At 42.4% G+C, this 22,744-nt stretch overlaps 1 protein-coding gene across 1 annotated transcript in view; it reads left to right on the top strand.

Moving 5' to 3' along the window:
- The window catches only part of EMG1 (EMG1 N1-specific pseudouridine methyltransferase), a 97,009-nt gene extending 74,786 nt beyond the window's left edge, over positions 1–22,223 (top strand). Inside the window, exons 5-6 of the mRNA XM_044079629.1 lie at positions 16,906–17,055; positions 21,191–22,223. Of these exons, the coding sequence (XP_043935564.1) occupies positions 16,906–17,055; positions 21,191–21,304 (264 nt within the window). The 3' untranslated portion in view covers positions 21,305–22,223. The remainder of the gene's footprint in view (positions 1–16,905; positions 17,056–21,190) is intronic.
- The last annotated feature ends 521 nt before the right edge of the window (positions 22,224–22,744 follow it).

The following is a 22,744-nucleotide window of genomic DNA, read 5'->3' as shown; positions in this document are numbered from 1 at the left end:
TTACATTCACTACTTGTAATGCATGATATATTTTTTCAGCACTAAGTTCTTATATGTTTGCTGTGGCTTGGTGGTACTTCATGCAGTCTGGTGAGCCCAAGGTCTGGGATTTGACACTTAACAAAGGTATTTTATTTTGCTGCTGAGCAGTACTGGGGCCTTGTCATACAGAGTGAATAAGGCACTTTTAAACAGTTGTAAGCAGGAAGTCAGTGGGGAGACCATCTAGGGATGTGCAGGCTGGGTGTAGGGAAGGTCCATAGCTGCACATTTCTTTAACTACAGTAGCTGTACATATGTTTGACATTTGCTGTGACATGTGAAGCCTTCCACCCATGAGAGAGGGCTGAGGATAACTAAGTATATTGTACTAACACAAGTATGAATATCAGGCATGTGCAGTGCTTGTGTACTGCTATACTGTCATTAGTATGTTAGATGGCTACATCCTTTGATATTTCTGTGTTGTACTCCTACATAAGGGCATGCTTGTGGAAGTAATTCTACAACTATTCGCAGAGTGTTTAACAGCAGACAGGCTAATATGCCTCTGACACTTCCAGGCCTCAGATACTCTCAGGTATATATTTGACCAGCCTCAGGGAAAGGTACATGTCAGTGGGATACACCCGTGATATATTTCAGATATTCTGCAGTTGTGACTGTGGGGTATTTTGAGCATATGTATTACTACACCATTTCTGACATGCAAGTAGTGTCTACTGTAACTTATTGACAGTTACCATTAAGTTGGATTCCCCACCTTTCTGCCTACTGTGAGTACATTTCACAGGGAGTCAGTGGGGCACAGTTAACATTTGTTTGCAAATCAGGGACATCCCTGTAAATCAGTCACAGTTGGGAGGTCTGGCCTCTTACCTATTCAAATATGGCGGTGTTTATCCTGCTCTGATATTGTGTGGGGTTTGTAAGGTGCTACTGTAACATTATTACCTACTAGCATGGTTGTTTCCCTTATCACACTAATGTAATGCAATTCCACAAGAATTGCCAGTAAAGATGCACAGAACAAGCTTTGTGTAATGGCCTTCCTATTTTCCCTTTACATTCACTCCTTGTATTTGATATATTTCTTTCAGCACCAAGTTCTTGTATATCTGCTGTGGCTGAGTGGTAATTCATGCAGTCCAGTGTTTCCAAGGTCCTGGGTTCGAGACTGACAGGGGTATTTTATTTTGCTGACGAACAGACAACAGGCCTTGTCATACAGAGTGACTAAGGCACTTTTTAAGCAGTTGTAAGCAGGTTTGCACGACGCTTAGCTAAGCAGCTTACTCCTGCTAACACCCGCTCTATTTTCTTTTAAAGAAAAGAAAATGGGGAAATAGGAAAGTGGTGAAAGGGGGGCACAAAGAGGGTAGGACAGTAGGAAAACAAGCTCAGGATGTGCAGGAAGGATGTAAGGAAGGCCCATAGCTGCCCAATTCTTTACCAGCAACAGCTGTGCATATGTTAGAAATTGAGTGACATTTGACACCTTTCACCCCGAGAGAGGGGTGAGGACAACAAAATATGTTCTACAGCCAATTGTTTACATGTCCAGCAGACATGTATGCAAAATGGGCAGCTATGTATGGGGCATAATTTTTTTTTGTGGGAACAGAGTGCCCTTTTTTTATTTTATTTTTTTCAGGTGAGAGTGGAATGTGAGGTACAGGTATATTTGGGGAGGTACAGGTATATTTGGGGAGGTAGATTGGGGAGGATAACAGACAAGACGAGACGCATACAGTGGAGTATGACATGTGGGGGGTAAACACAATTGACGGGGACGGATGTTTGGTTATCGCAAGCCCATGAGCCCACAGATGGCAACAGTGGAACTGAGATCCCCACCCATGGGCAGTTACCACTGCGCCTTCACAGCCCATGCTGGGGGCTGGATAAGACGGGCAGGCACACCCATGAGTTGCGCCACTCTCGCCTCAGCTGGCGTAGGGGATCAGTCACAGAACGCCTGATCTCACTACGCACCACAGACTGGACCATATGGAGGGTGAGTGGAGGCTCTCCTCCAGCCACTCTTGCAGAGGGGGGACGAGCCCCATCCCCTGCAGTGCTTCCACCCAAAGGTGGCACAGGGCCACCGGAGGAGGAGGTCCCAGCCTGGGCACTGGTGCCAGGTGCACTCACCAGCTGAGGTGGGAGAGGTGGGTCCGCTGGAACCCGCCTTCCCTGTTGTCCTTTGTTTAGCAGTATTTTATGGTATTTTGGGTTAGTAACAAACAACACCATTCAAAATTAGTTGTAACAGCATGCATCAGTATTCCCATTAACCAAACACACATGAATTCCAAACATTGAGCAGCAAGCATAATACATGCATATTTAGAACAACACTGGACATTCCAACAGCATGCAGGGTTGATTGGTGGCAACAGGCCATCAGGTTTGGATATGTGAACAGGGCACATGCATCAACGTACATGCAGATATGTATAAACCAACAGGACAAATGTCCATGGGAATTAATTGTGAATACACATACCCAGTTTGGTGTGGAATGGCATAATTTGTGAAAATAGGGTAGGGTGGAGAAATATTACATTAACAACTTAAACTACCTATACATATACTGTACATTCCTAGTAGATGCAGATATATTATCCCCTACATGTATTAGTACAGTTTCCTGTATGTAACCTTAGGAATGTTGGTGATGGGGATGCTACTGCTACATCAATATACATTCCATTTTTATTCATATATGTTCATATCTGGCTGTGTTCAGGTAAAGCATCCTGCTACATTTGATTTATTTGGGTCTAGACAACTGTGGATGTTCAGCATTTCATACAGCCATACTATCTCCATAATGCAAGGGTACAGCAACATATACAAATTGTGGGTCGGACACAGTCCAGGTTCTGTACTTTTATTACTTTTATTACAAACATTTCACTCTCTGGTTGTGGCTGTCTCATTCATTTCATTATGTAGTGACTGCAGTATACCTTTATTCCAGACGTCTTACACCTTTATTGGTAGCTTCACACTCTCTCACTTATTTTATATTTACATTTCAGGATGATACTTAATTCTAGGCTTTATTAACATTATTGGGTTACAACAATCCTTTCCATTTGACTCACTTATTTCATATGGCAAAATTTACAAGGATGCATTCGACAGTTGTCTATCCTTTGTTGATTGATTACAACACTCATTTTCAGGCTGAAGCAGTTATCTGATATTACAATACAGGTGGGAACTGTATTCGAGACTTGTTTAATTTTTATTACTGGATTGCAATACTCTTTTCCAGGCTGCATCACTTATCTAATCTTACAATGCTAGCAGAATCTTTCTTCTAGGCTTATTTGACCTTTATTATTGAGTTACAACACTGAACTGTTTTACAAGCTGTCCCACATATTCTATAACAATACCAGCAGAATAATTACTAACCTGCCTGGTGGCGCAACCTCGACAGCCTATCAGCATAGGCTTGCCGATTCGCGGAATGAACACCTGCAGCTGTGAAGAAATATTGTAACATACCTATCCATACTATAGGCTAGGATAGCATTTCTTACATACTTAATTACATGGATACTTACTCAGTAGTGGGGCATTGGGCATTTGGCGGGCCTCCTGGATCCATCTGTTCAGTTGGTCCTCCTTTCGTCGCTTCAGGTCCGCATGGTGGTGACGGACCTGTTCACCAGTCCTCAGAATGCCTGTGGCACCGGTGAGATCATGTGCCAACCAGTTCCACGCCTCTGCCTTATACGCTCCCCATTGAACCTGGCCCTGCATGAGTTGCACTTCATGATCATGGACTAGGAGCCAAACCATATATTTTGACTCCTCAACGCTCCACCTTTGTGCTCTAAAGCAATTTCAGTGCCCCACCTTTGTGCTCTAAAGTGATTTCCCTCTCCTGCACCTGCCATCCTGACTGCAAATGGGTACCACAATCAGTTATGGTGCGTATTCCCGCCTGTGGGGCTTATATATGCTAGTTTTCCCGCACTTGTCTGTAATTGGCCATTTTGGATATTTCTGTGCTTACTGCAAACCTGCTTTGTCATGGTTATATTTTCATTCATTCCTATATGTATGGTAATACTGTATTTCTTAGTACAACTGTCATGGCTTAGTAGTTCAGTACTTTGACTATGGTGCACACTATCCCGGGTTCGATCCTTGCCATTGCCTTTTTATTTTACTACTGTCTAGACAGGCTAGTAGGCGTGTTTGTGTGTAAAGGTGACTTTGCTACAGCTTGCCCAACTTTGCCCGATGGTAAGCTGGTTGGTGTGCTGCGCAGCTCCGCGCAAACTGCTTACGCTGGGTAGTGCGTTATTTAGCCATAAGCACTCTTATTAAGCTGGGTAAAGCACTGCCCAGCTACAGGCACTCATATTAAGCTTGTTAAAGCGCTGCTAAGCTACGGGCAATTATGATCCTTTTTATATATACATAATATAGGTTTTGTTCAGAAACACATGGGCCATTTCATTACATTTTACTTAAATTTATATATATCGGGGAATTGTTTCATACTTATTTAAAGAAAAATGGGGGGGGTGTTGGGCTCGAACCGTGACTACCTATTCTTTGGGCGACGTCTGTACCACTACGCTATTGCTACTTTGCTTAATTTGCATATGTAGATCTTGTATGCTTTTCAGTGTCACATCTGCTAACTGTCTTTGAGCGAAGGGCATACCCGCACAAATGAGCGCAAATGCGGGCAGACATTTTGGAAATTTAAAAAAAAAAAAAAGGAAACTGCTCTTTTTACATTTTACATATTTTCAGTAGGGTTTAGTCTGTGGAGATGTGTGGTGTTGTGTTCCTTGACATTTCAGCGGACTCGCTCGTGGGTGTTTACTTTCAGGACTCTGACTCTTCTGGGGGCTTGTCCCTTTGCTGTACTCGGCAATCGGACACACCCCCTACTTTCCTACACGGACCGTGTTAGACTTTGGTATGATTCAGCATGCCCTCATGAATATGCATGGCATGCTGATGTCATACCGTTCAACTGCAGCCTCCGAGTAAGACATATTAAGTCTTACACTGAGGTTTCGTGAATCTGGTCCACTGTGTACAAGTCATAAAAGCAAAGGAAAGGCTGGAGTTAAAACACACACGGTGTATGTACAAAGTCATAAAAGTAAAGAAAGTCTGTGTTGTTTTAAGTTGAGAGGGAAGAGGTTGTTAGTGCCACCAATTCCTCAGCAAAATGTCAATTTAGTAGTTTAGGTGTTAGGATCTCTGCACTCAGCCTTTTAGTTTGTAGGTTGCAGAGAAGTACCAGATGTTTTCACTCAACTCATTAGTGAATAAGTTGTAGAGACGTACCAGATGATCCAAAGAAGGGGAAGCAGAGTTAATGTGCCAGTCCTGTGCACTCTGCCAGTTCAATCAACTGGTTTTCTCCACAGCGTTTTGTAAGTACATGTTTTCTAACTCCAGTACTTAGATTGTACTGGCTTGATTCTGCAGTATTAAGGTAGTAGTTTGTAGAGTTTTAACCTTTGAGACCGAGAATAAATAACTTTGGTTTTCTGGGGTAGTTTTTATTGAGAGATGTGAAATACATTCTCGTGGCTCTGATGGATTTGGATTTTCTGAGGTGGAGCATGAATTTAATGGATATGCTCCACCTCAGAAAATCCAAATCCATCAGAGCCACGAGAACAAGTGACTTAAACCTCAACACAGAAATAAATAGGACGTGCTGGAGGGATTCATAACCCAGAGGCTCCCTACACTCTGGAACAGAATCCCAGTCCATGTTAGGCAGAGCCCCTCACTGACTCTATTCAAGAGAAATCTCGAGTGGATGGGAGATTGTAGGTTTACCCCAGGGGTCATCTCTGTGTCACTACTAGACAGAGGCATAGTAAACTAAACCCTAAAAGGGCATAGTATTCTCATCCTAAGGGGTGGTGTAAGACACATGCACTCTGGCTAGGCTTATAAATGCCTTAGGGCAGATAGTTATAGGTTCATAGGTTCGTACTAGGCTAAGTGGGTCTGCTGTCTTGGGTCATAAGCAGATAATTGGTCACATTTACATGAAAATGTCTCTTTCGTCTCTGAATATAATTCATTTCTGTAGATGGTAAACTGTGAAAAATAATTTCTGTAAGTCTGCAACCAGTGATTAATGCACAAATAAGCAAGTACTTGCATTGTAAACCAGAAATGCCATGATGCTTAAAATGCTGACCCTGCCATCTCAAAATATAAAATATCTCCATAATAAAATATTTCATAGCAACTCTATGCACAGGATTCACATGATTAAGTGCACCAGATTTGTTTGCAAAAATACTGCTGTTTTGATGGCCCACTGTGGCAGGATGTTGGACTTTATGGCAGGTGGCCAGGGATCAACTATTTACTGTATTGGGAAGGCCTGGGGGGAGGATGAGTTTCAAAACACTTGCTGTCCTGATGTTCATCGTGCATACAGCTGCAGTCATTACAGATGGGGTTCTCCTGCCGTCAGGCGGGTCCTCGGTCGGCCGAATTCCAAAGTCTAGGAAAGGCGTCGGTTGTCGTAGCCTCCTCACTGACGTCAGTGCGACAGGGGTATAAAAGAACCAGCCAATGCCATTTTCTTCAGTCTTTTGTGCCGCGCGGTGCCCGAAGCAGAAGCAGTTCGCAAGTGCCGGTCGGCCAGCTCCTGAAATTACGAAAATTTGGAAAACAAAGTCTTCTTTAAAGCTAAGTACCCTGTTGGGTAAACTTTTCTTGCCTCAGACTGATGTCAGACAAAGTTAACAATTGTATTTCTTGTGGGAAGCAAATACCACATAAGGATTTCCATTCCTTCTGTATTCCTTGTTTAGGCCCAGACCACAACGTCTCGGGCTGTCGCTTTTGTGCTACTTTCAATAAACGCACTAAGCGTTGGGCGGAGTTCGCCCAACACTTTTTTGGGAAAGCTTTTAATTATACAATGTCGTCGGAGACTCCGACTCCTGTTTTGTCCAAAAAACGCAAGGACAAGGACCGACACCACACCTAAACCGACTGCACGTGGTCCGGTTCTCAGTGAGGCGCCTACGCAGCCCCTGACTACCGACAACCCTCTGGCGGTGTCCTCTGTCCTCTGTAACCGAGGCCGCAGGTTCCTCTGCCCACACCATGACTACAGCTACCGAAGCCACTGTTGGTGTTGAGCCTCATAATGTGGACAGGTCTACCTCCACCCATGGTGTCTTCAGACCTTCCTCTTCCTTTTCCATCAAGGCCTTTACTAAGTCTAAATCAGCCATGCACTCCAAGAGACCTGTTGCACAGGGCCCATCTCCAGGCCCCATGCCTAAAAAGCAGATGCTTAAAATGGCTGAGGATTTAATTACTCTTATCAGGGGTTCCCAACCCCCACCAGACAAGAGACCCAGAGTGGAGGAAGAATCACCCTCTTCTGATCAGGGCTGCATTATTTCAGAGCATTCTGATGAGGAGGAACATTCTTACTCCCCTTTTGAAGATTCCGATGCAGAGGAGTCCATTCCTTCTGTATCCCCCCCAGAGGATTTCTCATTCAGGGAAACCTTGCATACCTTGAGGGAACACTTCCACTGGGAAGGCCAAGATTATTCAGATTCCAAGAAAAGGCTTAGGGAATTTCTTTTGCTACCTCAGCACGGACCTCTGGCGATACCTCCTGTCTTGGACATACTTGATGTTTACTCGGAGGCCTGCCTTAATCTGGATTCCCTGCCTCTAGCCCCAGTCAAGCCTGAAAGGTACTACAGAGTTCCTAACTCACACCAATTTCTTTACAAAAGTCATACTGCTGACCCAGAAACCATTTCTCAGGGCCCCAAGGGAATGAAGGCCTCTACTGCTAAGAATCCATTACCTTCCGAGAGAGATTCTAGATCCTTAGAAAGGTGGGGGAAAAAGGTATATACCTCGGCTACCCTAGCCATGAGGGCCTTAAACTGTCAGTTTCATATGCTTAAATATCAACAGTTTCTATTATCACAATTGAAAAATAAAATGTCACAACCTGAACAACCAGATTTGAAGGAGTTGCAGGATATGATGCATAGTGCAGAACAAGTAGGTAAGCACACCTTACAATGTGGTTATGATGCTCTAGAGGCCTCAAGTAGAGCTGCTGTTACAGGATCAGTCATACGTAGACATGCCTGGCTTAGGGAACAAACCTTGCCTGATCATGTCAAAGCTAAATTACTAGATGCTCCTCTACAAAAGGATGTATTATTTGGTGCTAATGCTGAGGAGGTACTAAGGAAAATGGAAGAAAATGCTAAATCTATGCAAACTGTTAAAGATTTTCTACAGGTACAACCACCACGTTTTAGTAGAAATTGGCCTTCAAAAAATTGGTCCTTTCCAGCCACGGACAGGCCCCAAAGCGGTAGATACAGGCGCCCAAGGGGCAGAGGACAATCTCAAGGATCGTACAGAGGCAGACAGTGGCAAACTCCAACACCAAGAGGTGGCAAAGATAGTTCACAGCAATACAGGAAACAAATCCAATGACTTCCCCTTTGCATGCCAAGCAAGGCTCAAATGGCAGCACCCTTAGGAGGAAAGCTGGCATTATTTTCAAAAAAATGGCATATTGTCACAAAAGACAAATGGATCCTGGACATTATAAACAGAGGCTACAGATTTCATTTTCACGCCCTTCCAAAAATGAGAGGCATGCCGAACCTGCCACACAATCAAAGGGCAGAGGCTCAAGTACAAATTTCAAAGCTCATGGGCATGAAAGCTATTCAAGAGGTACCTACTCACGAACAAGGTCAAGGTTTTTATTCCAGACTATTCCTGGTACCAAGGAAGGGAACAGATTGGAGACCCATTTTGGACTTATCCATCCTAAACACATTTCTACTGCATGCAAAATTCAAGATGCTCACTTTACAGCAGCTTCTTCCCATGCTGGGCAAGGAGTCTTGGCTGGTAACATTGGACCTCAAGGAGGCATACCTGCATGTCCCAATCAGACAAAGATACAGAAGATACCTCAGATTTCTTGCAGGTTCAATCCACTATCAATTCTCTGCATTGCCCTTTGGCTTATCTACTGCGCCCAGAGTATTCACGAAATGCCTGGCATCAGTAATTGCCTACTGCAGACTTCAAGGGATACAAATATACCCTTATTTGGATGACTGCCTGATCCAAGCGGACAGCAAACACATACTTCTGGAACATCTGGCTTATGTAACAAGGTTATTGAATTCTCTGGGATACACAGTCAACAAAGAGAAATCCAGGCTAACGCTATCTCGGAAAATAATTTTCCTGGGTGCCAACTTGGACACAAACACCCAGATGGCCTATCTTACGCCAGAAAAACAGGGGCAACTAACTCAATACTTCAAGACACTAGCAGATTGTACCAGGCTAACTGCAAGGAAAATCCTGCAGGCTCTGGGATTCATGGCATCTTGCATTCTACTAATCCCATGTGCAAAGTTGCATATGAGGAAACTTCAATGGTATCTAAAAAACCTATGGTGTCAACACAGCCACAGTTTGGAAACAATAATTCCACTAATTCCATGGTTGCAAAAGGAATTTCTATGGTGGGCTCAAGCATGCCAAACAAACACAGGTCTACCATTCTGCAAGCCTCAAGCAAATCAAGTCATCACAACAGATGCCTCAGACTACGCCTGGGGGGCGCACATGACAGACCGGTGCATTCAGGGCAAATGGTCCCAAAAGGAAAAGCACCTTCACATCAATCAAAAGGAGATGCTAGCAGTGATAAATGCTATTATAGCTTTCAAAGACCTGCAACCAGGTCAACTATTGATAAGGACAGACAACACCACAGTTATGCGGTACATAAACAAACAAGGAGGAACACATTCATACCCCCTTTGCAGACTGGCCATGTCACTTTGGAACATGGCTCTGGAGTTGCAAATCGAGCTTCAAGCACAGTACTTGCCAGGCATGGAAAACACACTGGCAGACAATCTAAGCAGAAATATGACAGATCCACACAAATGGAAGTTGCATCCTCAAGTTTTTACTGAGATAACCCAAGCGTGGGGAAGGCCAGACATAGATCTCTTTGCCTCCCACAAAAATCAACAGTTAACAAAATTCTGCACAAGGACATTTCATCCAAAGGCCTGGAGAGTGGATGCACTTTCTTTAAGTTGGACAGCACTGACAGTTTACGCCTTTCCACCTCTTCCTCTACTGCCCAAGGTGCTTTTGAAAGCAAGAGCAGACAGACCAAAGATGATACTGATTGCTCCAGACTGGCCAAGACAACACTGGTATCCACTCCTGAGGAGCCTGATGCATTCTCCTCCATGGACCCTACCTCTAATGCCTCTTCTGACTCAGCACAGCTACAAAACTCTTCAGTCAGCTGAAACCACTCAATCTGGTCGCATGGAAGATTCCTTAACATCACAACAGACCCAACTCTCCAAGGAGGTGCAGGATGTCATTTTGGAGGCCAGAAGGCTGTCTACTAGAAAAGCTTACTCCGCAAAATGGAAACTGTTTTGCGCTTGGAATGAGAAAAAAGGCCAGGATCCTGGAAAACTGAATTTGCCTCAAATATTACAGTATCTAGCTGAGCTGCTAAGCAGTGGACTTTCATTCTCCTCCATCAAAATCCATGCCTCAGCCATTTCTGCAGAATACAACACTGATCCACCTTTATTCTCTCATCCACTCTTAAGACAGTTCCTCAGAGGGGCTAAGAATACAAGACCTCCAAGGAAACAACCAATCCCGGCTTGGGATCTTAATTACATTCTAGAAAAATTAACCTTGCCTCTTTTTGAGCCAGCTGCCTCAACAGATTTGCAATACTTATCCTGGAAAACAGCTTTCCTTCTGGCTATTACCTCAGCTCGTAGGATCTCGGAACTACAAGCCCTCATGGCTGTGCAGCCCTTTATCATCTTCCATCAGGACAGGGTTTCCCTACGAACCAACCCATCATTTATGCCTAAGGTGGTATCCAGGGTAGCTTTAAATCAGGCCATACACTTACCTACCTTTTACCCTAACCCTCAAAACAAAGGGGAAAGGCTGCTACATTCTTTAGACATCCATAGACAGCTGCGTTACTATTTGGACAGAACAAAGCCTTTCATAAAATCAGAACAACTCTTTGTGTCCTATGCTGTAGGAGCTCAAGGGAAGCCATTTTCCAAACAGACCATTTCAAAATGGATAGGCCACTGCATACGTTTTTGTTACTCTTTTCATGGTAAATCTGTACCTGCAGGCATCAGATCCCACTCCACAAGGGCCACAGCTACCTCTGCAGCCTTCGTCAGAGGAGTTCCTACCAAAGATATTTTGGAGGCAGCCACTTGGAGTTCTGTGCATACCTTCACTAAACACTACCACCTACCTTTATACTCCAAAACTAGAGCAGGCTTTGCCACTGCAGTGTTGCAGGGCATTCTGGCTCCTACCAGTTCCACCTAGTGCCTACCACCCTGTGTGTAGCTTTGGGATTCTACCCATCTGTAATGACTGCAGCTGTATGCACGATGAACATAGTACAGTTTTGTACCTACCATAAATGTAGATGTTCAAGTGCTAATACAGCTGCAGTCCAGGTTTCCCTCCCTCCTTCCCCTCTTGGGACAGGCCTAGTGGCTAACACCTCCTCATACTACCTGATTGGGTTATTCTTTTATGATGTATTTGCTTGCAACTACTGTTTTTTGATTATATTGCATTGCATTATTATATATATAAAATTATGTATTGCCTTCCTTCTGGGGGCACCTGACATCTGGGGCAAGAAAGACTGAAGAAAATGGCGTTGGCTGGTTCTTTTATACCCCTGTCGCACTGACGTCAGGGAGGAGGCGACGACAACCGACGCCGGACCTAGACTTTGGAATTCGGCTGACCGAGGACCCGCCTGATGGCAGGAGAACCCCATCTGTAATGACTACAGCTGTATTAGCACTCTAACATCTACATTTATGGTAGGTACAAAACTGTACTTTTGTGGGTTTTACAGTATCCCCACACCTAGTGGATTGTGGTGTTCATACTGCTTAGTTTCAGTGCCAGTGAGTGTGTATACAATGCACATAAGGCATTATTGCATGCCTTACCCCACCTAGGGGATGGTTCATCCTCAAGTTTGGTTTACATAGTGTTGAATTGAACCTTTTGTGGTCATAGTACTCGCTTGCTCTTTTACAAGTTTCTTCATCTCCTTGAGTGACTACACAGTCCTGACATCCCCTTAGGAATTAATTTTGGGGGGAAAAATATGCACATTGGAAAGTGTGGCCCATTGGGCTCCTTTCATGCAGGAAAAAACTTTTTGTTAAGGCACTTTAGTTGGCTGTCCCACTCATACCTCTCAACTGTCCAGATTTTCGGCCTGTTCCTCATAAAATTTGTGATTTTTCTGGCAAATCAGTGAGGACTAATTGCACTAATAACATACATTTGAGTTTGACTTCAAATCCTTCAGAAGATACGTTTATAACTCAAGAGGAATCTTGACCAATGGATGGGAGATCGCAGATATACCCCAGGGATTACTTCAGTGTCACTGCTTGACAGAGGCACAGCAAAATAGGCATAGTTTTTTCAAGGGGTGTGAAGGGGCCACAAAGCCACATACTGCTAGCTTATAAACCTAAATGCCCTTGGGCAGATAGCCTAGTATGAACCTATGAACCTATAAGAGCAGTATTTAAAACGTGTCCCTATTTTTGGGCTGTGTCCCCCAATTTTGTTGGGCTTTGTCCAGATTTCCTACACTGAGAGGTTGAGAGGTATGGGACCCACTGATGTCTGACATGCGATAACAAATCAGAAGGAAAATCAAGGGCTGTTTACAAGTTCCACAATTGCTTTGGCTATTTGTGAACAAACCTCGTTAGGATAGGTTGCTGCCTCGTACAACCTCTATATCTTGGTGATTTATTAAAAATACCAAACCTTTTGTATGACACACTGTGCAATGTATGTACGAGTAATTTTATGTTTAAATATGAATTGCTGTTAAAATGTTAAATATCATGATTGATGTGAATGTTTTTGCAAATACAAGACAGTAAACTAACAGATCTGCATTGGTTTACTGTTTTTGGCATACTGCCAGTACGTTTCGTTTACTTCTAAAATTTCTTCTGTTTATTTTCTTTCTCTCTTACCTTACTGTTTTCATTTTCTTCTTTCTCTCTTACCTTACTGTTTTCATTTTCGTCTTTCTCTCTTACCTTACTGTTTTCATTTTCGTCTTTCTCTTACCTTACTGTTTTCATTTTCGTCTTTCTCTTACCTTACTGTTTTCATTTTCGTCTTTCTCTCTTACCTTACTGTTTTCATTTTCGTCTTTCTCTCTTACCTTACTGTTTTCATTTTCGTCTCTCTCTCTTACCTTACTGTTTTCATTTTCGTCTCTCTCTCTTACCTTACTGTTTTCATTTTCGTCTCGCTCTCTTACCTTACTGTTTTCATTTTCGCAATCCATCCATAAATATCCAGTTTTGTTACATTATGACATTTCAAATCACTTTTTTGCATCATGTCTCATTTCCCACAAATGTAACATTTTCTTTTGTCAGTTACTTATTAAATATCCTTATCGACAAAAACTGGTTTGTTCCCAGTATTTTACAACACTCCTATTTCCCTCCACATTCATCATGCTTGGTGTATGTATAATGTTTTCTTTCTATTTTTATACAAAATTACAATCCCAGCCACCAGTCTATGAACCCCTTTTGTCATAAACATTTGCAGTGTCCAGTAGTACTTTTACATAATGCTTTCAAATGTCCTTTCAGAGTCTTTCTACCTCTGTTCGAAATTGTATGTGAATCATCTTTTTGTTTCCCTGTCCCTGTTTAATGCTTTTATCACATACATTCCACAGGGAACTGTGTTTTTTTTTCGTATTCTCCAAGAAAATTTTCCATTGAAAAAGTCTCAAGTATAATGTCACAAAATGTCTTGTTTAATAAGAATAAATGCTCTTGCATCATGTGTTTTTACACCCAAATGAGTTATTAAATTGTCCTACACTTCATACCTGTCCATTTCTTTGTCTTCTTTATTTTGAATCCTTACTATACACGTTTTTTTTCCATAAAGTGCCGCCTTTTCTGCTACTCCACGTTTAGCATTTACTTTCTCGAAATATGTTTTCTTTTCCATCTCACCACTATTCAGGATTGTCTTCAAATCCTTCTTTTGTATTTTCCCCATTATGTCCCCCCAGGAAACATAATTTTCTGGCTCACTTTGCACCACCATTTCTTTAAATCATCTATCATTTGCTGACTCATTTCCATCAAACAGGCTTTTTTTGAATAATTTTCTTACAGTCCTGCATACATTCTTCCGTCTTGATATTTACTTTCACCTTCATTTCTTTCAGTACTCCATCTCCTCTCTCCATCTGCTTCCATTTTTCTCTGGGCCACCATGTGCCTGGAACAGAAGCAGGAAATATTCCTCCAAAATGGGTCCCACTCACAACAATGATGAGTAGGGAAGTTCCCTAATGCCCTGACCAAGTTTCCCCTAAATACCACCTTAGGTCTTCCCTGAAAAAAAGGCTACTGGCTTGCTGAGACTAACCTGGTCAACAGAAGGATACATAAAAAAAAAGTTTTTGAAGTTTGTGGCCACTGGTAAAGTAAGCTTGCTGCATGTAACAGTGTTTATGTTGTGTAGGAACATGTCTCCAAAAATTGCCTTAATCTAGAGGAAGCAGTACTTCAGATTTGAGATGCCTAAATTGTCATCAAACCATGCTTGGGCAGCTCCATAAAGCTTAATAAGTAGAAAATTTGCTCCTCCCTAAAGTAATGCGGTTTGACAAGTTTAAGCTTCATTTTATAATAGAGCCAGTACAGGGTCTCGCCTGTTATTAAAATGTTGCTCCCTGGTGGAATCTAGCTGTGAGGTGCATGCAGGACTTGTATATTTTCAGAAGTAGTTCCCTTCCTTTGCATTAAGCCCCTTCAGTGTGTGTTCTTATCTAAAGATGCATAATATCCACAGGACCAAGAGGAAAGTGTCTAAATTAATAAGCGTTTACCAAGAATTAGTGAATGCTGCGGTGTCAGGCTGGTGGGGGAACGGCAGACTATGTAGCAAGTGCACTTTGTTGCTTATACTACTGTAACCTGGTGTTCTGATGAAGCTACAGGAAGTAAACATAACCATCTGTAAGCATTTGTGTCCTGTAGCGTCATCTAAACCATTTGTAAGTCAGTAACTGTACCTGATTTCATCTTCGATTGTAGATCACTTAATGAGCAGGAAAGAGAGTGGTTGTGGAAGACTGTAGATGAACATGTAGCGGTTGTACTGATGAAGGTTTTTTTCTTTTCTTATTAGTCTGTTGATTGTCTCGGTTATTTAACTTTTTAACTTTTTATTAGAAAAATGTAGTTTTTAGTTTTGACAGGAGTAGTAGAGGTACGTAGTGAGCATAACAGAACTGGTTCATGTGGTTGTAGTAACTGATTTGTTAAACACGAGTGACAGGCACACAGTTAAAATGGTTTGGTCAAAACTTTGTGGCCTTGAATGCAGATGTAGGTCCTCGTGGTTTGATTGGGCTTTGAAAACAGTTTATCTTGTTTTTGGCTTTTCTAAAGATTGATGGTGGCTGTCATGGATGAGTGTCTAGAATTCATGCATCCAGACTTCCAAATCTTGCCAGCAAAGCACTCTTCCCACACTAGACACCTAGCCATTTGTGGCACCTGTAATGCTTGATGTGGGGAGAAAAAGAGTTGAGTAGTGGTACTGTCCTGTGCTAGGGTCCAGAGTCCTCAGTCAGCCAAGGGAAAGTATTAGAAAGTGAAGGTGTGGTCATTTGACTACATACAGACATGCAGTGGGCTTTAAATGGTCTGTGTTTGGACTGAGATTGCTAAAGTGACCTTTTGGAAGATGTGGATTTGTAAATAAGGAAAGGGGGAAGCAGAATGCATACAAGGAATGCACCCATCAGTATTGTGTATTGGACTGTGGTCCCTTCTCTTAGCTAGTCTTTTAGTACGCAGGAGGCCATATTACATGCACGCACAGTGGGGGAAAATTTGCTATTGAGCATAGATCCACAGGACCTTTATAGATTGGGGTCTAGTGGAAATGTCTGTCTTCAGCCTGGGCATATGAATTACTACATTTGACCAGAAAAAAGTAGCAGTGCATCATGCATATGTTTTGGGTTAAGGGAGGAGTCCAACTTAAGTTCACTTTAGACAAATGCAAGTGCCTTTGAAGGGAGGACCTTGTTTAATTCCTGTGGATAATTACTCACTGTATAGATTCCACTATTCAGACACCTGTTATACTGAGATGCTTCAGTACTGAAGCAGAGGTACTGTACTTGTAAGCATTACAAGCATTCATTTAATTTGATGATTCGTTGACGGACACTATAGCTGCATGTCGTGGATGTTTATCGTTTCTTACTCCTGTGATGCATTTGTTTCACCTCCTGAATAGTCATTTTGTTCTGTTATGCTGAGCGTTTGTTTTTCACCTCCTGAGTAGTCATTTTGTTCTGTCATGCTGAGCATTTGTTTCACCTCCTGAGTAGTCATTTTGTTCTGTCATGCTGAGCGTTTGTTTGTTTCACCTCCTGAGTAGTCATTTTGTTCTGTCATGCTGAGCGTTTGTTGCTTTGACTGTGGCAGACATTATGTAGGTGGTTGTAGCACTGACAGAGAAGGGAACAAGTGTAGACAGCCTGTCTTTTTTGTAGTGGCATTTCATAATATTAGCTTAAAGAAAAGCAGGCATTCTGCAGGTTGCTGTCCTATAGTCCGGCTAATACTGCATGGCACACATTGTTTTAGGCCTTTTGAGGAAATTGAATGCATAATGCCAAAAATGTTAGCAATCTGAGCAGGTTTTGTAGGCTTCTGTAATCTGTTCTTTACCCTACAGGTGATTAAGAATCCTGTATATGATCGCTTTCCCACTGGTTGTATGAAGCTTGGAACATCTTTCAGTGCAAAAGAAGTTGTTGATGTCCGGAGTCTTGTACCAAAATCGGATCCAGTTGTCATGGTCATCGGAGCATTTGCACATGGCACAGTAAGACATAGCTCAGAACCCTTACAATGTATTGCTTTGCATTTATTTAGAACTGTGTGCTTCACTTTTTTAACAAGATAGTGTAGCTGCATTTATTTTTTGGTTACAAAATAGAGGGGGAATAAACATTGCACAAAACAAGCAGATGCTCATGGGTTTCTTTACTGAACACTTTTCTTACTGGGTAGAGGTTGTTCTTTTCTGAGATGACCTCGTGTCCCTAAAACTAATCCAGAGCAGCAAGAAATGGTAACAAAATCAGCTGCTTTGCACCTTTGCTGCTGTAAATTAATTTCCCTCACTTACAGTTGCTGTCCGGAGACAGATTCAGCTGTTACTACTGTTAACCTAAACAAGGCATTGAGAAGTCTGTGTGAATTGAAGGCTTATTGGGGATCCAAAAGTGTTAGGGTGAGGAACTCCCATAGGAGGAGCTTCTCCATAACTTGTTAGCTGACGTGTAAAAGTCCTGCCTGACATATCCCGTTTATCCACAGGGGCAGCTACAGCAAGATGCAGTGAGGGCTGATGATCACTGCTGCAGTGAGGATCGTGCTACTTGGAGGAGGACTGAATCTCTGTATCGGGGACCAGATTTCTTGCTCCCCATTGGTGCCAGTAGTTTAGCCTGTGCTAGTAGTATAGAGGGTTAAGCCCTAATTACAGCCTATTACCCAATTTTATTAAGTGTCTGGGGTGTTTGACTGCAGTTAGGGAGGATGGATGTGGTTGGGGGTAGGACACGTGCATGGTGTCATTTTTAGAGGGTGGGGTATGTGCATAATGGGTGTGTCATTGGTAGGAGGCAGGGCATGTGCTTGCACTTGCAGTGTACCACATTGTCAATCCACACTGGGGTTTGGAGCTGTGCTGAGGGAGTCTGCCATAGGGCTTGTGGCACTGTAGTTGACTCATTGTAGAGGTTGGATGATACACAAGCAAAGCCCAATCCATGTCCTTTTGTGGGACACAATGAACATTTGCAGGAGAGTAAGAGTTTAGATGTGGAAATGAGTACTTGGCAGACAGTGTGATGCTACCTAGTTGTACCTTGGTCTCCTCACAGTCACCAACATTGGGTTGGAGATAGTCCTATAGAGGATACTCTGGTTCAGTAGATCCAGTGAATGAGGAGATGCCCATGGGAGCAGCTCTTGGCCAGCCATGAGAAACCAAATCTGTTTCAAAAAGGGTGAACAGTAGATTAAAAATATGTTCATGTGTGGTTGGAGGGGTGGCAGCATCCTGGCTAAATACCCAGTGCAAGTCCCCTCGGTACAGCTGTAACAGCCTTTGTCAAATGTTGTCCAGCAATGTCAGTACACCGTGAGCAGTTTGTATTTCCTTGATGTAAACTGCTCAGGTTCAGAATTTCAGTTGAATGTTTTTTTTAGAAAAATCAATTTTTCACAGATATCTTTATTACTGCACCAAATATGTTTGACTATGCAAAAAAAAGGACCTAAATCATAAAAACTATGCAGACTGTCCCAAAGGTTTTTATCTCTCTTCTCAGTGTTATACAGACTACTGAGAGAAACCGCTGCCTCACATACAAGACCCTGTTTGGTCAGATTTCTTACACATTCTGAAGTCCAGTGGTTTTAGAAACACCAACTCTGTCTTGCAAAAGTGATTTAGGTCCCTTAACAGAAAATGATGGAAGATTAGGTAGGTGTCCCAGAGAATGCCACATTTATGGAACTGGCGTCCCCTCTACATAAAGCAGAGTACTTCTGTTATTCTAGTTGCATTACTTGGGCGAATGGATGGATAGCCACAGATCCACCACCAGTTTAGCTCCAGCTGCCGTCATGGCAGGGGAGCCATGCAGGTACCCAAGTGTATACTTGTACAGCCTGTTGTTTGGAGGCTCATTTTGCAAAGTATAAGGGCTGCTAACTTCCACAGGGGAGCCATGCAGGTACCCAAGTGTATACTTGTACAGCCTGTCGTTTGGAGGCTCAATTTGCAAAGTATAAGGGCTGCTTACTTCCATTGGATTGGAGGGCTTCTTAAGATCCTCACTGACCAGTAGCCTTGCCCAAGCATCGTAAACGGCCCATTATATCACTGCCCATCAAACACGTGCAGAAGAGGCAGGAAGACTGGAACAAGTTTACATAGCCTAGTACCTACCTCGGCCTAAGGGCCTACGTAAGCCTAGCCAGCAAGGTTTCATAACTTACGCCACCCACAAGTTATTTTCCTGTGCCATTGTCCAGCAGAGACGCAGAAGTGATCCCAGGGGTGTATTTCCTATTTCCCATCCACTCATCAAGATTTTTCTTGAAGAGTGCTAATGAAGAACTTTGCTTGACATAGATTGAGTAGCTTGTTTGAGTATAGGAAGTCTCTGGGAGAGGAATCTATCCCTCCAGCATGTCCTGTTTATTGTGGTGACAAGGTTTAGGTCCATAGAGGGTGTAGCTCAGAGGTATTGGGATTTCTTTAGGTGTAGCATATCCAACAGCTCTGGGTTTGACATAGCTTTATATGTTAGGCATAGATTACCTCCGAGTAGGCGCTGTGCTACAGAGTAAAGCTAGAGTTTTTTGAGACGGTCAGTGTAGGGCATTTGTTTGAGGCCAGTAATCCTCTTTGTGAGGTACCTCTGTGTCCTTTCCAGCTGCTGCAGATGTCTTGTGAGGTACATTCCAAAAGGGGCGTTGTACTCTATAATGGAGTCTGAGTAACGAGTAGAGGGGAACAGTGACCTTTTTCCTAGATGAGAACCCTTTTATGATGTATGCCACGTAGAAGGACTTCTGACTACTGTGGCAATGTGACTATCGAAGGAGAGACTACTGTCCACCTGTGTCCCAAGGTCTCATCACACATTTGGTGTTAAGTAGATTGCTGCCTATGTGGTAGTTCATGGGTACAGAGTTTTTACCAAAGGGGATGACACTGCACCTTTTGGCACTGAGCTTAAGGCCATGACTCTGACACCAGGCGTCTGTCTCAGTGAGGCCCTTCTGTAGGATGTCCACATCATTTGGGGACTTAACTATGGCTCCTAGTTTGCAGTCATCTGCGAACTTCGTTAGCCAGAGGCCTTCTATGTTAGCCTGTACTTCAGAGAAGTAGATACCAAACAGGAGAGGTCCCAGGGCAGAACCCTGTGTTGCTCCACTTGTCACTGCTTTGAGGTCAGATTTGGAGTCTGCTACTTTTACATCTAACATAAACATTAACTTTCTGAAAAAGTGGGTAGTGAACAGCCTGTATTGGTTATACAATGCTTTGATTATTTTGACTATTTTTGTTTTTATCTCTGGGTATGTTGATTTGTTAGTGATATTTATGTTGCTGTTTCATTCATATAAGAAACCTAAGCCTGATGTATGAAGTCCGAGGCCATAAACACTAGTAATGCAGCCAACTGGACATGGGCATGTTGCTTCTAGCAAAGAAGACAGTTATTTCTGTGTAGTTCATGACCCAGTGCCACCTTCTGTGGCTTTTTTGTCTCATGCTAAACATTATGCAAGGGTACTGTAGGTTAACATTCTGTACCTGTCCAACCGGATTGTTTGTTCTGCTTACCTCTGTCTCAGTCATTTGTAAGGTGGTATGCAGGTATAAATGTGTTTATCTTTTATATCCCTCCAAGACAAGGGAGCACAGCCTGCACTTCTTGGCCTTAAATCATCACACAGCCTGCACTTCCTGGCTTTAAATCATCTAGCTGGAGACCGTATGCTGCAGCCCCCCCCCCCCACACACACACACACATACACGTGTGCCAAATTCCCCGCTATACCATAGTCACCTGTTGTTGGCTGTTCATGCATGAGCTGGTTTATATGAAGCACCAGTCTAAACCACTTCTCTCTCTTTGGGATTGGTGGGCTGGAGACTCTAGTCAATCCTGAGTTGGGATTGTAGACTGCAGTTAGACTCCATCATTCTACACCACACAGTCAGCAAGTTGCTTCCTTGTTAAGACTAGATTGATGTGTTCTTGTGCTGTCTTTCCTGCCGTAATGTACCACATTTATTTAACATGTATAATTCTGCGGATATTTGATAGGTATTATTTAGTGTACAGGTTGTACAGTATTTCTGACATTACACATTGTGTATGTATCATTTCCAGTTGCATTTATTGTTTTGTGTGTTTTTTCTTCAGATCAATGTTGATTACACCGAAAAGACCATTTCCATTAGTAACTATCCGTTGTCTGCAGCCCTTACATGTGCCAAAATTTGCACTGCCTTGGAGGAGGTGTGGGGTATTGTATGATATTGCTGTTCGCTGCCTGTCCTGTAGCAGGCGCTACTTCTCTGGTCCTGAGAGTAAAGCCTATCTTGTCAGGCATCTCTGCTGCAACAAGAAACTGTACTGTAGGATGAATGAGTAAGAGGAATTTGGACTACTGTTACACACGCCAAGACTATGGAATACAATATTTCTTCTGCAGCCAGCAGAAAAAAAAACACCACTGACCTAGCCACATCTGAGGAACAAAAAAATGTTGCCTTGCTATATTCTAGAAAATTTTGAATGTCTTAAATGGAAGTTGTGTATTCTTTTTAATTAAATAACACTTTTGTGAAATTTTTTTCTTTTTGCAAAGCTGCTGTCCATCTCTTTGATTTAAACCATTGAAATTTACCCTTGAGAGGCCAGACAATGTAGGAAGCTAATTGCAGGAGATCAGACTTCATTTTTTATGGGAATGTGTGACATTCTAGGTCACTGTTGTCAGTATGCACATGAGTTTATTTTTTCAGACTGTACCACTTTTTATTATAGTGCATTTTTGTGCAAACACTGTACAATTTTGCTACGTTAGTTCTCCTGTACTAGAGTAAATATTTATTTGAAGTCTATTTCAATCTTTGACACCGAGTAGCTGTTTTGTTGTGTAGTTGGCAGTTTTAACTCTTCAGCTGGACATAAGTTGTACCCCCTTTTTCTAACTCTACTGTTGTGAGGCTCCTTTATGCATTTTGTTTTGTTTAAATATTCTCTCTACTCTTGCCTATGATACTTGTGCCTTGTACTGCTCTGTTATGCTTTCACAATGTGCATGTTGAAATGACTGTTCCCTTGTGTATATAATGAATCTGTAAAGCTTATTATACATACTTATGTACATTGTTACATTTATCTATCCGTGTAAAATATTACTTTTAGTAAAAGGGTACATTAAGAATTATATGGTCTAAAATTATATTTTTATTCTGTTTACTTCCACTGTTCCAGGGTCATGTCTGAGAATGGTCCCTGGACCAGTACAGCCACCCGGTTAACAAATTAATAAATACAAGTTTTGGTGAGTAGGTGAATCTCAGTGGCCCATTGTCAGGGGACGTGTGACTTCTGTTGTGTGGCATTTTGTTGGGATTCCCTTCTTTCATTAATCACTAAGTTTTAGCAGCAAATTAATCTGCATGCCAAGGCGATAATGTGTGTGGGAATTCGGTTTGCTATCCCATTATGAATAGTGAAGCTAGGAACTACAGAGGACACAGTCCAATAATGCAGGGCACTTTTTTTTTATTGATTTAGCTGTTTCGTCAAGGTGAAAGACTTCATCAGAATACCCGTTTGCTAAAACACATCTTTAAATGACCCACCCCCAGCTCGCATTTTTAAAAGAAAAACATCACTTCCTCCAAAAAATAAACATCATGTCCTTCAAAAAAATAACAATAAACTTTATTTTTTTTTTTTTAA

The sequence above is a fragment of the Protopterus annectens genome, chromosome 8.part0, assembly GCF_019279795.1.
Source record: "Protopterus annectens isolate FY-2018-M chromosome 8.part0, PAN1.0, whole genome shotgun sequence".
NCBI classification, from domain to species: domain Eukaryota; kingdom Metazoa; phylum Chordata; order Ceratodontiformes; family Protopteridae; genus Protopterus; species Protopterus annectens.
The sequence above is the reverse complement of the archived record's forward strand: the minus strand, read 5'-3'. Positions and strand labels throughout refer to the sequence as shown.